Source organism: Protopterus annectens, chromosome 9.part0 (assembly GCF_019279795.1).
Source record: "Protopterus annectens isolate FY-2018-M chromosome 9.part0, PAN1.0, whole genome shotgun sequence".
NCBI lineage: Eukaryota > Metazoa > Chordata > Ceratodontiformes > Protopteridae > Protopterus > Protopterus annectens.
This window is the reverse complement of record NC_056743.1, coordinates 682910981-682927866: the sequence shown is the minus strand read 5'-3', so window position 1 is coordinate 682927866 and position 16886 is coordinate 682910981. Positions and strand designations below refer to the sequence as shown.

General features: G+C 42.2%; 1 protein-coding gene across 1 annotated transcript in view; it reads right to left on the bottom strand.

The window, feature by feature from the left end:
- LSM2 (LSM2 homolog, U6 small nuclear RNA and mRNA degradation associated) overlaps positions 1–16886 on the bottom strand; it is a 137039-nt gene that overhangs the window by 30973 nt on the left and 89180 nt on the right. The window contains exon 3 of the mRNA XM_044082147.1: positions 5968–5998. Coding sequence (XP_043938082.1) covers positions 5968–5998 — 31 coding nt within the window. The remainder of the gene's footprint in view (positions 1–5967; positions 5999–16886) is intronic.

Here is a 16886-nt window from a genome sequence, read left to right as displayed (position 1 = left end):
CATCATTATCAACAGATTCAGAAAGTCCCAAGCCTTTTCTCCTCGGTGGTCACCTTCAAGGAACATAACAAACGGGGCTTTCAATGAACACCTACCTTATCAAAACATTCAGCATCTTGCAAAAGCATTCAGTGAAGTTCAAGTACATGCTACACAATTATTATTTAATGAAGCATTTTTAAAAAAGGGCAGAGATGTTGCCAAAGCCCTGACTTAAAAAGCTGCAAGCACTAAAAGCAAAGTTTTACTGCATACCCCAGAACACAATTTAATGCAGTCAGCTATTTGAATGAAATAATTTTGAAAACTTGAGAACTCAATTTTCTATTACAAAAAGACACAAATGACCAAGTCTTTCCTGGTTTTAGTCCTATCAAATCTGACCTACAAAAATCCATGAAATGCAGCAAATATTCACCTTTATCAAAACAAAGAAATACAGGCAGGTTGAGAGATCGACTGAGATAAGACTGACTACCTTAAGACATAAAATGATGACTTGTTTGCAATTATACTACCCTTATGAAAAAAAACAGATATGATGGTCCAATACAACTCTTCTTAGTTGAATATGGCCACAAAAAATAGTGTTGCGCCAACGCAAACGAAATATTCAAAAGCAGTTCAGAGTAAAGTACAAATCTCATAGAAGAAAAAGATCCCTGAAAGACGAATTAAAAAGGTACCTCTCAAATCGTCCTTACACACCTTGGTGAAAATCAGACTGCAGCAAGGTGCATCTGATGTAAGTAACAAGAAGAATTCAAAGATAGCCTAGAAGTGCAACTAGAGCAATAATGAGATCCAGTCATCTGAAGCAGCCAATACAGAAAAAACAAGCCCACTCACTCATGCATTTTTCTAGTTTTAGGCAACTGAGCAGAGGCGTCCTGAACAGTGGGGCATGAAGAGTACCTAGATATTAACAGGGGTGTTGAAGAGGAGGAGGAAAAAACATTCAGCAGAAGACACTGAAGATTTGTATTACAAATCAGATTTTTACTGTCAGTTACTATAAACTCCATGTGAAAATATAACCATAAATAGGATTACAACAGATTTTGTGTAAATATGAATACAATAAACATCTATTACACCTGAAAGTACCTTGCTTAGTGCTTTTTAACATAATAGTTTTAGGTTGCTCCTTACAACATAATTAATTTTTCAAATGACTACACCTTTTACATCCAAATACGGGTTCCTCTCCCATCATATGTTCTTTAATTCACATATCTGACTAACAAGGGGCCAAGTACTAAAAAAAAGGGCTTAGCCACTCTGGCGCATTTCCTTTTAACATCCTGCTGTATTGGATTAATACTATCACTATTATAACCTCTTTGTACGAACTCTTGTGCAATTATTTGCATTTGAAACCTCCATATGCGTGCTCAAAGTGTTTCACTTTGCCACATGTAACACCTGGTTCCTTACTACATTATTAAAAATAAATTGAGAACGCATACTAGTTCTATACAATTAAGTGTTGTGCTTAATGTTCTTCCTATAGAGTGCTGCCTCTTTTTCCTGATATTTTTTATTAGTGTGATATCCAAAAAAATCTGAATCTGCAAATCACATTTTCTTAAACGTTAGAATTTTGTAGCGTTAGAAATGTAATTAAACTCAGAGTGCTGAAGTACCCTCGCAATCAAGATGTCATCCACAATCTTTAAAAGAATGTGTGCTTGATACGAGTTTGTGCTTTCTGATAAAATAAATTGCCTTTCCCAGACAATCTGTTATACATCCTGTTTATGGTAGTATTTTCACACTGCAAGCTTATGGTAAGTGTGACACTACAGATCTGATTTATATGGCTAAATGTGAAAAGTGTGAGGCATACTATATTGGAAAAACTGCACATTTAAAGAGCGAATAGGGGATCATCAGATACAAGTAAGAACGTAGACTAATGCACTTTATAGACACATTGGCAAAACAGACATAACACACTGTTAAATTTACGACTTTACAGGTTATACTTGAGCCGATTAGATGTGGAGATTTGACTACTTTAACTGAAAAGGAAGAGCTAAAATAGATTATTAGGTTTAGAGTGCATATGCCTCCTGGTTTAAAAATAGCTCCATTAGTATAAAGCAGATTTTAAAAGAATTGCATAGTCAAATAAACTGACTGTTGGCACTTTAAATTTGAATTAAATTGGGTCATGTGATTATAGGATTTTCTTATATAAAGTGATTTTAATTCACTGTTCTATGCGTGCAGAAGCTATGTACAAACTGTTTTACTAACGTGTAATAAAGTTAACTAGTGAGACTGATGTGGTTCCCATGGCTTTTACTTTTTTGACCTCAAGTAAAAACATTGAAAAAATAGTAAAAGGAAAGGTTGGGCCTGCAATAATTAAAATAAAATACAGGCCAATAAACAGCAGCACTTGTTTTTGATTTTTTTTCTTCAGTTATAGATATATAGCATTGGGGCTGCCCCCTCTGATGCTTCAGCTTCAACATGTGCCAAAAGACATTGGAGACTGTTTTAGTAGTATCATGGGTAAAATGGAAGGGGTACGTAGCCTGGAGAGTTTCAGACAATGTGCTTAATACCTAAAGGCATTAGCCCCAGCAGTGAAGTGAATGGACCTCCTCATACTAGATCAAATGTTATACAAGAAACTCCTACCATAACCTTGATCTTCAAGACAATACTCTAGCAAAAGAATCCATCCATTTCCAAGCTCTGCCATAGCTTTTCAAGCCTTCTGGGATTGTCCCTGCAGTATTCTCCAACATTTACCTCACAGATCTGACCAAAATTTACCTCCTGATAAATCAAATAAAAAAAATGAAATAAGCCTCAAGCACCATTCTGACTGATCCAAGCACAAGATCAAGAAGTGACTGTAACACGTTGCGGGAAGAGACAAAAAGGAAAGGTAGTGGGAGGACCCTTCCCTGCTGTCACAGCTTTGCCTCAAAGATTCAATAAGTTATTGCCAATACTGCAAAGTACAGTTGGGTGGGCATCCTCACAAAAACTGCACATATTTAAATATAAGGATTACTATTGTAGCATCATTTTATAGAAGGATCTCTCATCTAAAACAAAGAACTTTGCAGATTCCCAGCAGGAGGCCTGCTTTTACTCATGCCTTGGGCAAGAGGAGGACACAGTATTAGGAGGAAGAAGCCCCTGCACAGTCTTTCTTTTCTGGGTAACTGACTACCAACAACTGTGCCAAAAGAACTAGAAAAACTTAGCTCCATTGACACCTATTGGGAGGCAAGAGTGAAAGGAGGTAATATATATTTTCAGCACCAATTCTTATTATTTGAAGATCTACAGTTACAGTAAGCATACTCATACAACTGCAGTTTGCCATATGAATCACTGCTACACAGTGTTGGTCATAACGTGTAGGAAGAAATACCAGAATATGATATGATTCATCATGTGTGAGAAGAATCCTAAACCAATAAAAAGGCGGACCACAGGGGTTTGGGGGGGGGGGGGGCACAGCCTCTGCAAAACTCTTAAAACAAAATGTCTGTTGCTCATGTAAAGGATTTTGACCTTCTAAATTCTAGGAAAGGCATAAATTATGCCAAAGCAGCTGCTCCCAGCTATTTTCAGCACATTCCTAAAAAAAAGGTACTTGTGGTAATTTTGCCCTTGCAAAGAGAGAGTGCCTTAATCTGTTTATGCAATATTTTTTTCATGCTTGCCATAACAGAGGAAAATACAACTAACAAGCCACTTAAGTTTGTATGAACACTGTCATGTCATGTTCATCTGGCATAAATGAAACAAACAGCTGGTTTGTGTATGCCTGGAGCATTTAGTTTTGTCAGTATATCTTATTTATAAGCATCCAATGGATTACAAACAAGAGTTTAAACCTCTTTTTCTGGTCATTTGGAAACAAGACTGAAGGTCTAGTTCACCTAGCCAGACCCAAGACCAATTTGAGCACAATCCCTTAGCCTTTTGTGATCATTACAAGGACAAGTCACATTAAAACCTAACAATGCTTAAACCATAATGGTTGAAGTAATAGCTACCAGGAAGAGAGTGGTCTAATATAATTAGAGAGCACAGTGTGTGGTTTCAAAATAATAAACAATTTTTCTTGAGCTGTAAGGATCCTCTTGTTTTCTATGGGGCCTCAGACGTAAGCAGCCTTTAAGAAATTGCTTGACGGCAGTAAAACATAAGAGATTCCAAGGGCAAGCAAATAAAAACAGCAGAAAGGTGCACTTTGCCTGAGGCATAAAAAAGGCCATCAAATAAGCTTTAAATATAACTGGGATTACTGAACAGATGTGTGCATACTCCTTGCACTAAAAACACGTGTTCCACTTGTCCAGCTAAGATTTGGTGGTAATTGGTGTCCTATTCGCTCTAAAAATATGCATCTCATCCTTGGAGAAATGATGCCAGTGCATATTAGCCTTTTAACTTCCAAGGCAAGCCTGCTAGTCTCAGTTTTTTAAGGTCATAGTGTGCTAGGGTTCCTTACAGTTGTGTATGAAGGTTGTGAATGAGGAGAAGAGATCCTTCTTTGCTCATTTCTTAAGTTGAGAGAACTATTGCTGCATTTCAGAGACATCTGCATGAGCAAGGCAAAATGCCAGCATTTACTGTGGTGCACTTCAATTTGCCAAAACTAGAAGATTAAACTTGAATTTTACTATATACACTTACAAAATGCAAAGTAAATAACCGTGAACTTATTTCTGCAGGAAGTCACATTCCCAGATCAGGAATCTTGATCGTGAAAGACGGACATTACCAAAAGAACACACAAGGAAGATAGTGGCTGTGACCACAGTACTTCTGAGTCACCCCTGAAGCACATGTGTACCGAGTGGGTTTATCTGGGTAAAAAATAATAATATAATAAGATACGGGCAGATAAAGACCACTCCTGAGTGGAAGATGGATAAAAAATGGCTGCATCCTCAGTGTGGATGGGAACAGGCAGAGGTCACTCATGCTGATAATGGATAATAACAGCAGGAGTTAAGTGTCAGATATCAGACGCCAGCTCTCACTGGCATTCACAAAACATGCCAGAAGCTAGGTCAATGACACCATTAATAGAAAGTCCAACATCAGGCTAAACCCTGCTATCCTTAATGGATTAAAAACAAGCTAGATATTTTACAGCCTGGAAAGGCATACGATATAATGTCTGGAGAAAGATATGTAGGAACAGCAACCCTTAAGGGAAAATATATGTGCTTTTCTCAAGAGAATGTTATGTGCTCTCTCAATGGAATGCACTTTGCAGAAACAGAGAACAGATTGTTAAAGCACCTGAAATAATGAATATTGTTTAGATGGTACAAGGTCTAGAAAATCAAGGTTGAATGGGTAGATACTGCTACCAGAGGAAAATTACTGAACAAAAATATGTATGTTTGAGAAGAGAGATCTCAGTTAAGTTTTGGTCCAAGACTTGTTAAAATACTTTCATACCTTCAGTTACTTAACGTATCATGCTGCTAAATATCAGTTTCAGTATGCTGCGGTGACATTTGTATATAGTACTACAACATTCTGCCGCTCACTATATTACTAAGAAATGAACAATTAACAATATGACTTTTTACAGATGAGAGCAAGATCAGGTTGCTACAAAATCAGAGGAGAAAAAAATGAACCAAACTGAACATGGTGAAATGTGACAGACTTCAGTATGCCTTGCAGAAACTGCTAGAAAGGACATCAATAAGGAGAAGCGGGAATAAAAAGAGATTCAGACTGACAGAAGAGTTAAGGGTGGTTATAAGGTACCATTAATAAATTTAAGTGCAATGTTCAGATTACTGACAATTTGGCTTTTGAAACATTCTAGGTTCCTGAACTTAAACAGTAACAAGACAGCCATTCATCATAAAGAAAAACATTTAAAACATGCAAATACTAAAGAGAGCAATTTACATATTTTAATAGCCCTCAAGCACTCTAAAAGAAAAAAAACTGAAAACTTACCTGATCAACAGAATGCAGAGTACCACAGATACTGGGGAAGGAAAAGGAAACCATTAGCATGGGCTTTTGTACACCACAGCATAAATACTATCAAATGCATCAAAAACAAACATGCCGAAGCAATCAATTGCCAGTCTAGATTCACATTTTTTTAGTTTAAAATAAGAAGTTATGTACCTACCATAACGTTCCATGTTAGTTTTCTTCTCGCCTCCTTTCTTGCTGGATGGGTTCGGAGCCGCGGCTCTGACTCGGCCAATACTAAAGCTCGAGAGCTAATTCCACTGGCTCGAGGCTCCCCTATATCCCACAATGCTAGGCGGTAACTACTCGGATCTCGTTTCATAGCTAAACCAAGCAGTTCTGGTCTCCACAGTATGGAGAAAAAAAAAGAACCCACCTCTAAATAAACCTGAATGTAAGCTACCACAAACATAAAAGGGGGAATTAGAGGTGGTAGAACATGTGGGAAGGAAAACTCCAAAGGAAGATCCCAAAATTTCCTATCGGTCTGTCCAGGCTAGGGGAAAGGAGGGTAGGATGCAAGAAAGAAGGCGAGAAGAAGACAACTAACATGGAACGCTATGGTAGGTACATAACTTCTTAATGTTAAGTTGTCAATCTCGCCTTCATTCTTGCTGGATGGGGCCGCGTCCCTAGCACCTTATTCCGGGTGGCCTATCGGAACAGACTCTTGAGAACAGTGGAACCAAAGCTGGCACGGTTTCTGGAGGCCATATCCAATTTGTAATGTAAAATGAAGGTATGAGGAGAAGCCCAAGTGGCTGCTGCACAAATGGAATCTACTGGAAGCCTGTCCTGAAAAGCTACAGATGTAGCTAATGCCCTAGTTGAATGAGCTCTAGGTCTTGAAGGCAGTTTTTGATGTCTGATTTCATAGATGAAGGTAATTATAGAGGTAAGCCATCTTGAAAGGGACACTTTAGTAACTGGAAGACCCAATTTCCCTTCCGCATAAGACAGGAAAAGCTGATGAGATTTCCTGAACTGTTTAGTCCTGTCTAAATAATATCTAAGTTGGCGGTGAACATCTAGAAAATGTAACTTTTGTTCCGACCTGTTGGAATAGTCGGGGAAGATGACGGGGAGATCAATCGTTTGGTTCAGGTTTGTCTCAGAGGAAACCTTAGGTAAGAAGGACGGATTAGTCCGGAGGGACACCCTATCTTTGTGGAAAACTAAGTAAGGAGGATGACTGCACAGAGCATGAAGTTCAGATACCCTTCTAGCTGAAGTTATGGCTACTAGAAAAAGTGTTTTCCATGAGAGCAACTTAAGAGGGCATGAAGCCGCTGGTTCGAAAGGGGGGGGGGTGGGGATCAAAGATGCCAGAACCAAATTCAAGTCCCGATGATGTGGGGGATCTTTGATTGGGGGCTTGAGCAGAAAAACACCTCTTAAAAAGGCTTTGCAGAGCTTATGGGACATGATACTGGATTCTGAGACACCTACATGAAAATTAGATATAGCAGCTAGTTGTACTCTAATGGTAGATGAAGAAGAGCCTAAATGAAAGAGCTCTGCCAGAAAATCTAGGATAGACTGGATAGGTGCAGTGAAGGGGTCTATATTTTTTGATGCTGCCCAGAAGGAAAAACGTTTCCACTTACTATTATAAATCTTCCTGGTAGAAGATTTGAGAGAGGCTATCAGGATGTTTCGGACCGAAAGAGAGATTAAGGGAAGCCTGGCTAGGGTTGGAATTGGAGAAACCACGCTGTGAGGTTGAGAGAATGAAGGGAGTGGTGCAGCTGGCCCGACTGGTGGGTCAACAGATCTGGCACCGGGTCCAGATGCCAAGGCTGCTCCAACAAGTAATGATGGAGGAACGGAAACCATATCTGTAGAGGCCAGTAAGGGGCAATGAGGATCATTGTAACTCTCAAAGCGATAGCTTTCTGAATTAATTGAGATATCAGTGGAAAAGGGGGAAAAGCATACAGAAGTCCCCGGGGCCAATCGTGGACTAGAGCGTCTCTGGTGGGATGGCCTGGTAACGGGAAGAGAGTGAAGCCGTGACACTTGCTGTTTCGGGGAGTAGCAAAAAGATCGCAGCAAGGCTGGCCCCATCTTTGGAAGACTTCTTCCAGCACGGATTTCTTTAGAGACCACTCGTGGGGCATGAGAATGGCCCTGCTCAACTTGTCCGCAATCACGTTGGACTTCCCGGGAATGTGCGTTGCTATCAGAAAACGCTGAGAAGAAATCGCCCACTGCCAAAGTCCGAGTGCCTCTCGACATAAGGGGTAGGATCTGATGCACCACACTACAGACATGCTGTCCGTCTGAATTGCAATAGTCCCTGTGGGAAGAGAGTCCTGAAGGGCTTGCAATGCTAAAAGCACTGCTCTCATCTCCAAGACATTTATGTGCAAGTGGCACTCGAAAGGTTGCCACGTGCCCTGGACTGTCCTGCCCTGATAATGCCACCCCCCACCCGATCAGGGAGGTGTCCGTTGTCACTGTGGCGACTGGGGGGGGGGGGGGGATGAAAGGTCTGCCCTGGAGAAGTTGAGGAGATGTGATCCACCAAGACAGGTGATTCTTGCATGATTGAGTTATTAATATGATGCGAGACATCGGGAGCCGTTGGAAGGACCATTGAGTAAACAGCATCCATTGGAGGATCCTCATGTGGAAACGAGCTAAGGGGAGAAGGGTGATAGTAGCTGCCATGAGTCCTAATACCTTCAAGACTACCCTGGCTTTGACCTTGTTGCATTGTAATAGAAGGTAAAACTTGTTTGCGGATATCTAACACTCTTTGCTCTGTAAGTCTGGCGGAAAGATTGAGTGTGTCTAAGGTGGTGCCTATAAAGGTAATAGATTGACAAGGCAGATTTTTCGAAATTTATTGAAATGCCTAGAGCTTGGCAAGTTTGGATGGTGAAGTTTCTGGATAGAAGCAGTTGATGTCTGGTGGTGGCGGTAAGAAGCCAGTCGTCTAAATATGGAAACACCTGGAATCCTTGACGTCTCAAGTGAGCCGCGACCACTGCCATGCATTTGGTAAACACTCGGGGGGCTGTAGTGAGACCAAAGGGCAGGGCTCTGAACTGGTAGTGACTGGCTCCCAGCCAGAAGCGGAGAAACATCCTGGAGCATTTGTGCATTTTGATATGGTAGTACGCATCCTGAAGGTCTATCGAGCACATCCAATTGTCCTGATCCAAGAAGGGTAGAATGGACTGTAGCGTGACCATCCGGAATTTTGTTTTTTTGATATAATTGTTTAACTTGCTGAGATCCAGTATAGGTCTCCAATCCCCTGTTTTTTTTTTGGTACCAAAAAGAATTTGGAGTAGATTCCGGATCCTTGCTGGTCTGCTGGGACTGATTGGATAGCTCTTTTTGATAGCAGCTTTGATATTTCTAGTGCTGCTTGTTCCCTTAGACTGGGTGGAGCGTCTGGAAGGGATCTTTTGGGTTGGGATGGGATGTGAATAAAGGGAATTTTGTAATCTTCGGATATGATTGACTGTACCCATTTGTCTTGAGTGAGGGAAAGCCAGGCTTTTGGGTACAGTGATAATCTTCCCCCGACTGCCTCCGAAGGTGGACAGCTGGGCAGCTCCTCAGGGATGCTGAAAGGGTTTATCAGAGAAAGTTTCTCTGCTACCCTGGTTTTGCGGACCTCCTCTGCCTCTAGGGCGGCGTCTATTGTTATTCCCCCCTCTGCCTCTAGAGGGGAATCGACCTTGTGCGTCAGATGAGACTCCCTGAGGTTTGCGGAACCACATTTTTCCTCCCCTCTGACCTTTTGGATAAGGTCTAGAAGGGGTAGAAAAACAGACTCCCACGGCAGAGAGAGTTTTACCTTCCACCTCGCACCTAGTCAATGTATCCTTCACCTGAGGACCAAACAATATTGAGCCATCAAAAGGGGGAATTGGTGAAGGACGCCTTGAAAGGGTCCGCAAAATTGCAAAGCCGCATCCAGGCGTGACATCGTAAAGCTACACCTGTGCTTGCGGCCCTACTCGCCCCATCAGCAGCATATGAGATAAGCCGCATGGAGTTAATTTTGTCTTGGAACCCCTCAGCTGTTGGATCCTGCATAGCCTCACCCATATCTTTGAGCAAATCCCTCTGGAGATGGGTGAAGTGACATGAGTAGTTCAGCGACCGCATTGAAAAGGTCGCTGATGAAAACATCCACTTACCGCACCTGTCCATGGTCCTAGACTCCTTATTAGGAGGATGGACAGGTACCGAAGGATCGGCTAACTCCTTAGTGGCTGCAGCCACCATCATGGCATCAACAGAGACACCTTTAGATAGAAACTCTTTCTCCTTAGAGGCAGTAATAAATTTTAACGGCCTCCTTGGGGTAGGTTCCACTGAATCAGGGGCAGTCCAAGCCTTCCTTGCCACCACTTCCATAAGGGGGTCAAAGGGAGGGGACACCCAGGAGGTGGAAGGGCGAGAGCCAAACGCCTCAAGGTAAACTGACTAGTCTTCTGAAGGGTTAAGGGCGGGCCAGTTTCCCCTCTATTTCAGGATTTCAAGGATGTCAGCAAAGGAGACATCCTCAGAGGAGGACCAAGGGGAACCTTCAGATTCTTCCAAGTCAGTGTCAGAGGTGATGGACTCAGGGGAGTCAATGTGCTTCCTCTTGCACTGTCTCTTCTGAGGGGGTTCTCCTACCTGATCAGGAGAGGCCTTGGAAGAGGGGGAAATTCCCAATGGGGAAACCTGAGGAGCTGGCTCTCTGCAGTCTGATACAAGGGGATGGGTAGAAATCACCGCAGGCACTGAAGAGGGAGGAGCTGACTGAGCCGACTGTGGGGTAGACACTGGGTCTAGCATGCTCCGCATGACCTCGAAGGCGCCCCTATCAGGCAAGGGTGGAGGTCCCCGCTCCGAGGAGACAAGGACCCCCCAGGCACCGACAGGGATGGCTCCGAGGCCAATGTCGGAGCCAAACTCACCAGCGCCGATGCTCCGAGAGGGAGAATGGGGTCGGACAAGGGTCCGATGCCACTCGCCCCCTCAGAGCTGATGAGGGAAGCTCGGCGCCGAGATCCCTCCAATGAGGAAATCTGAGCAGACGACGGAGCCGAAAGGGAAGGTATCGGCTCCGAACTCAAAGGAGTCGGAGGAGGAATAAAATCAGGGATGGAAATAGCCACTGACTGTTGAGTACGGCTATGCAGCATTTGGGCCAGTGCCTCGGACTTGAGAAGTCTACTCACCACCCTTTGTAAATCATGGTCAGACAGCCTGGAGGACCGAGAGGAATGAGACCTATGGCTCCGTTCCGATAGAAGAGGGGATCCCAGAGCCGAATGGATGGAGCCGATAGAAGGGGACCTAGACCTCTTCTTTGAAGTTGGCTCCGATAAGCCTATCGGAGCCAACTGAGTCTTGTCAACCTCTGCTCCAGCCGGAGCCGAGGTGATGGTATGAGATTTGGAAACATCGGCTCCAGCCGGAGCCGATGAAGCCGTTAAATAAAAACTATACTAAATGGAAAAAAATAGGGGTTGAAATTGAAGTTTCTGAACAAGAAAACTTACTAACCTGCCAGAGCCGGTAGAAGAAGCACCTCGTCAGCTAAGCGGCAAACGAGATCTGAGTAGTTACCGCCTATCATTGTGGGATATAGGGGAGCCTCGAGCCGGTGGAATTAGCTCTCGAGCTTTAGTATTGGCCAAGTCGGAGCAGAGGATCGGCTCCGAACCCATCCAGCAAGAATGAAGGCGAGATTGACAACTTAACATTGCAAGTTAACATGCTGGAATATACCAGCTGCAGATTTAAGAGATCGTCAATAACATCATGGCCACCAATCTATATAGAAATTCTTCATTTTAAAAGGTGGGGAAGACTCATGCTGACCATCTTCTAATCCAAAGCTCACAGCATCTCCCTTTAGTTTTACAGGATATGGGTAGGAAATGAAGAGAGTATGCTTCTGGAGACTGGACATAAATTCAGTAGCTGTGCAACCCATCATCCAGAAGCTAAAATTTAGTACAACTCTTCTCAACAAAACCTATCAAACCAAGAGAAAGTGAATAGTTTAGCACTGAAAAATAAAAATCATAAACGTAAGATAAAATGCAGTTAAACTACTTTAGACATGCTCTGTTACAACAGAACATTTTCTTTACTGTGATAAAATGGGTTACAATTCTTTTGTTAATTTAAATGGTATTTAGATTAGAAATTTTACAGACTGATTTAAGTCTATAAAGAATAAATACGCCAACTGTGGCAGAGTGGGAGTGAGCATAACACTAGCTATAGCTCATCCAGGATATGGTGGAAGATAGCTAGACCTGCTACACTATGGACGCCAAAAGATGTATTAAATGATTACTGATGGCATCCATCAGGGTGAGGTAGCAAAAAGGGTACTCCAGGGTGCATGTAAAGACACAAGGAACCTCCTATGCAGTGGTTTAAGCAACAAGCCATTGTAGGAAAAAAGTGTTAGGTTGGTGGGAGTGGCCCACTCACTTGAATAGAAGCCTCCTGGCTACTAATTCTCAACCCTGAAAGAAAAGAAATTGACATCATCAGCTCTTGCCCTGGCCAGAGAATGAATGGGCCCACAGGACTCTTGCTTCAGCCAAAGAATCAATGGGCCGCACAGCTCTCACCCTGGCTGCACAGCAAATGTGCTAATAGGTAAATGGGGGGGAGGGGGCTGACAGCAGGAGGGTGAAGGGAGAAAAGTAAAAGAAAAACAGATAAATGGAAAAAACTTTTTTTTTTTTTTTTTTTTTTTACAAAGACTTTACTAGACTAAAAACTGACGTTATGTACTTGCCTACAGCTGGGTTATCAGATACTTCTTGGATCCAACTTCTGCCACTCTCAGACTTTGAAGCCAAAGCATGGGCCCCCCCCTTACCCGTAAATTCCCTGGAAGTAAAATTACCTCACACTGAGTTTGCCCATATCTTACCGCAAAAAGCATTATTCCCTCATACAGAAAAATCTTAACACCTCATATTAATTAACCTGCATCCAAACCTAGAGCTTGAGGAGCACATAATCAAGCCAAAGGAGCCATCAGTGCTGCCACTCCTGGAGCAAAGGTTAAGCAACTGGATGTGGGAAGGAAGTAAACAGACATACATCACTATGACAAGTACATAATTTTCATATCCGTTCCTCAATAGGATGTGACCGTGTCCACAACTACTATCAAACTTGGGAAGTCTCTTAGAAGGATATTCAGCGGACAGACAAACCAAAGGAAGCTCTAGACTTTTAATGTAATCCAACTTGTAATGGAAAGTACAGACAATGGACTAAATAGCTGCAGCACAGGTATCATCAAGTGATACTCGAGAAGGCAGTGGAGGTAACCACTGATCTTGTCACGTGATCCTGGGGAGATTTAGGTAAGAGACAAACCCTTCCTTCTGTAGACATGTGAAATACAATCAGATAACCACAATAAAGTCACTTTAGACAACTACTTTCCCAATCTGGTTGTGGAAAAGGAAACTAGTCAGTCTAAAACTTCTTAGTGCAAGGTAGGTAAAAACAAAGTTGACAATGCACATCTAACAGGTGAAACACATTCTCACCTGTTGGTGAATCTCGGGAAGAAAACAGGAAGACTGACAGACAACTGATGATTCTGAAGCTACCTTTGGAAGAAAAGGATTGGTTCTTAAGAGCAGTTCTGTCCTTGTGGAAGTCCAAATAAGGAGGTTTTACAAGTGAGGGCATGCACCTCCCAAACCCTCCTAACATCGGTGACTACCATTAAAAATACGGTCTTTCAAGACAGATATTTTAAAATCAACCTTAGCTATGGGTTCAAAAGGAGGTCAAGGCTTGTATAAAACTAGTCATATCAAAGAGGAACTGGGTCCCTAAGGGCTGGTGGGGTGGAGTCTTAGACAATTTAAGAGAAGCAATGGAAGCTTCATGATGGGCAGAATCAAAGCTGGAGATGGCTACTAGTTGAACCTTGATAGATCAGCTATCACCACTGCTGAAGACAGACTCCAGAAGTCCAAGATTTCCAGGAGAGAGGCTGAAAAAAAAAAAAGAGTCCAAATTTTTGATGGAAGCCTAAATGGAAAATCTCTTCCATTTGCGCCTATAGATCTTTCTGGTAAAATGTTAGTGCTCAGAGGTCAGGGTGTGAATGACTTGAAAAGAAAGCCTGAACTGTCTAGCCATTATCAGAATTGGAGAAACCATGTGGTCAAACTTGAGAGCTTGAATGTAAAGGTGAGGCATTCCAGATTTATTTATTTATTTGCAATTTGATTACTGGGGAAGTCCACTGGGCCGAATTGACCCATTTTCAGTGGAGGCCCGGGGAGAAAAGCTCCAAGATGCATTATACAATTTAGATACAAATGATAGTTAATATTAAAGATCTTATGTAGAATAGTTACTCATAAATGCATTCAATATCATGCATAGTTAAATTCATTAAGCTTGAAGGTAGGGATCACACAGTTTCATTTGAGGAAAACAGATATGGGTTAGGTGTGGAAACAGTTTACATACAAACCTTTTAAGAAAATGTAAATACACTTTACATACACACATCAACAGTAGAATGCTATTTACAAGCTTGAGCTGTGTGAGGGTAGCTGTAGGAGGTGAGCGCTTAGAGAGAAGCTATAGAAACTGTTGAGATCTTAGATAGACTCATAGGAAGATAACTATGAGAGTTGTAGAGCTTGGGAAGGAGAGCGAGAACCCCCTTGGATTAGGTTGGGTGAAGGCAGGTATATTACCATTTAGTGGACAGGTGTTTGAATAGTTGGGTTTTGAAGTTTTCTGAGTTTGGTATAGTTCTTAGTGCGGAGGGAAGGGAATTCCATTTTTTGCCTAGTGAGAAAGATAGGAGAAGTTGGCCAGCAGGACGTTTAGGTTTATGGACAGTAAGTTCTGATTTTCAGATCTGAGAGCTCTGTTTGGTGTATAAGGGGGAAGGATGTCAGAGCAGGACATTTTGTTGGGTGAAATATGAGTCTATGTGCAGTAGTGAGTTGGAGATAGTCTAGGTAGTTTGGGAGTTCAAGCCAATTCAGGGATTGTAGGGTTAGGCAGTGATGGGTGGTATTTTTAGATTTAGAGGCAAATTTAGAGATTTTGTTGTAGCAGTTTTCTAGTTTAGAGGTGATAGAGGAGGACAGGCTGGTTAGGAGAGGGGCTCCGTATAATAAGGAAGGAAGAAGATAAGTCAAGGCCACAGTTTGCCTGGTAGAGTTGGAGAGAAAGCGATTATTTCTATGCAGCATACCTAACTTTTGGTGGGTTTTCTTAATATTTTGTTGAATATGAATATAAAACTTGGTGTTCATCTACCATAATGCCAAGTAGTTTGGCAGAGGGGACTACATCTATAGGTGAGTTGCTTTGACTATAGACTTTGAAGTTGTTTTTATCATAGGCGAGGGTCTTTGTGGGAGGGAATAGTAGAATCTTTGATTTATCTGCATTGAGAGAGAGGTATTTTTGGCACATCCACTTTTCAGTTGTTGAGAAGGCAGTTTGGGTTTTAGTCAGCAATTCAGAGAGGTTTGAGGCAGGGCAGGCTAAGGTTGAATCGTCTGCATATTGAATGATTTTTAGCATCAGGAATAGCAGTGTGAAAGTTACTGATGAAGAAGATGTTAAAAAGCACTGGCCCAAGAATGGATCCCTGTGGTACGCCAGTTGGGGTAGGTAGGAAGGAAGAGATGGAGTTCTTCCATTTGACTGCCTGTGATCTGTCTGATAGATTGCTGGAGAACCAGGATAAAGCATTATGTGAGAGATTAAGGTTAGAGAGAGGACAGAGAAGGTGCTTGTGGGGAAACAGTATCAAAGGCTTTAGACAGATCGAGTAAAACAGTAGAAACTAAGTGGCCTGAATCTCAGGCTTGATTGACAGTTTCTAGGAGAGAGAATAGAGCGGTTATTGTGCTATGGCCTGGACGGAAGCCATGCTGGGTAGCAGTGAGAAGATAGTTTTGGGTCAGGAAAGGCATAAGTTGGAGGTGGATGCATTTTTCTAGGATTATGGAGATTGGTGAGAGCAAAGCAATGGGGCGAAAGTTTAAGATGCTGGTGTTTTTGCCTCCTTTTGTTGTCGCCTCACAGTAGGACGTTGTCCTGTTCGATTCTCAGCTAAAGCGTCTTGTGTGTGGAGACATGCGTGAATGGGCATACCTTCATTGAAGGTTGTACATCAGGCCTGGCAAGTCAGTACGTAAAAATCTACTACCAATCATTAGCAGACCGGAGCTCCGCTGTGGTGACCCCTAACCGGGAAATGCCGAAAGATACAACATGAAAAGGAAGAACATAAGCTGAGCACCAGAGTTTGGGGATGTATGATTCTTTTATGGATCGGTTGATAATGATGCTGGTTGTGAATGCAATGCCATCAGCAGCACATTTTAGGAAGGAAGAGGGAATATTGTCGGGAGCGTTAGAGCAAGGTTCAAGTTTGGACAAAAGTTTTTTTATAAAGTTAGTGGAGATGGGTTTGAGTTCAAACAGATGAGGTGAGTTAGAAGGGGAGAATGTAGAGCAGTTGGGTTATTATTGGGAAATGTCTTGGTGAGGGTAGTAATAGTATCTATGAAAAACGAGTTAAATTCAGAGCCTAGTTCGAGATCAGATTTACTTGGGTCAGGACAGGGATTATTCTTGGAGCCTGAATTAAGGAGTGAGTTTACTGAGTTCCAGAATTTTGGGGTTTTTTTTATTGGACTGACGTTTGATATAGTAGGATTTTTTTTGTCTTTGGTGATTAGTCGTTTCGCACGGTTGCGGAGCGGTTTATATTGGAGCAAGGTATTGTCCAGTTTATTGTTTTGGTAAAGCTTCCGTAGTTTGTCTCTGTGGTACATAATCTGGTTTGTCTCTTTGGATAGCCAAGGAGCAGTTTTATTTTTTATCCTTTTGTTTCTTAGTGGGGCTAG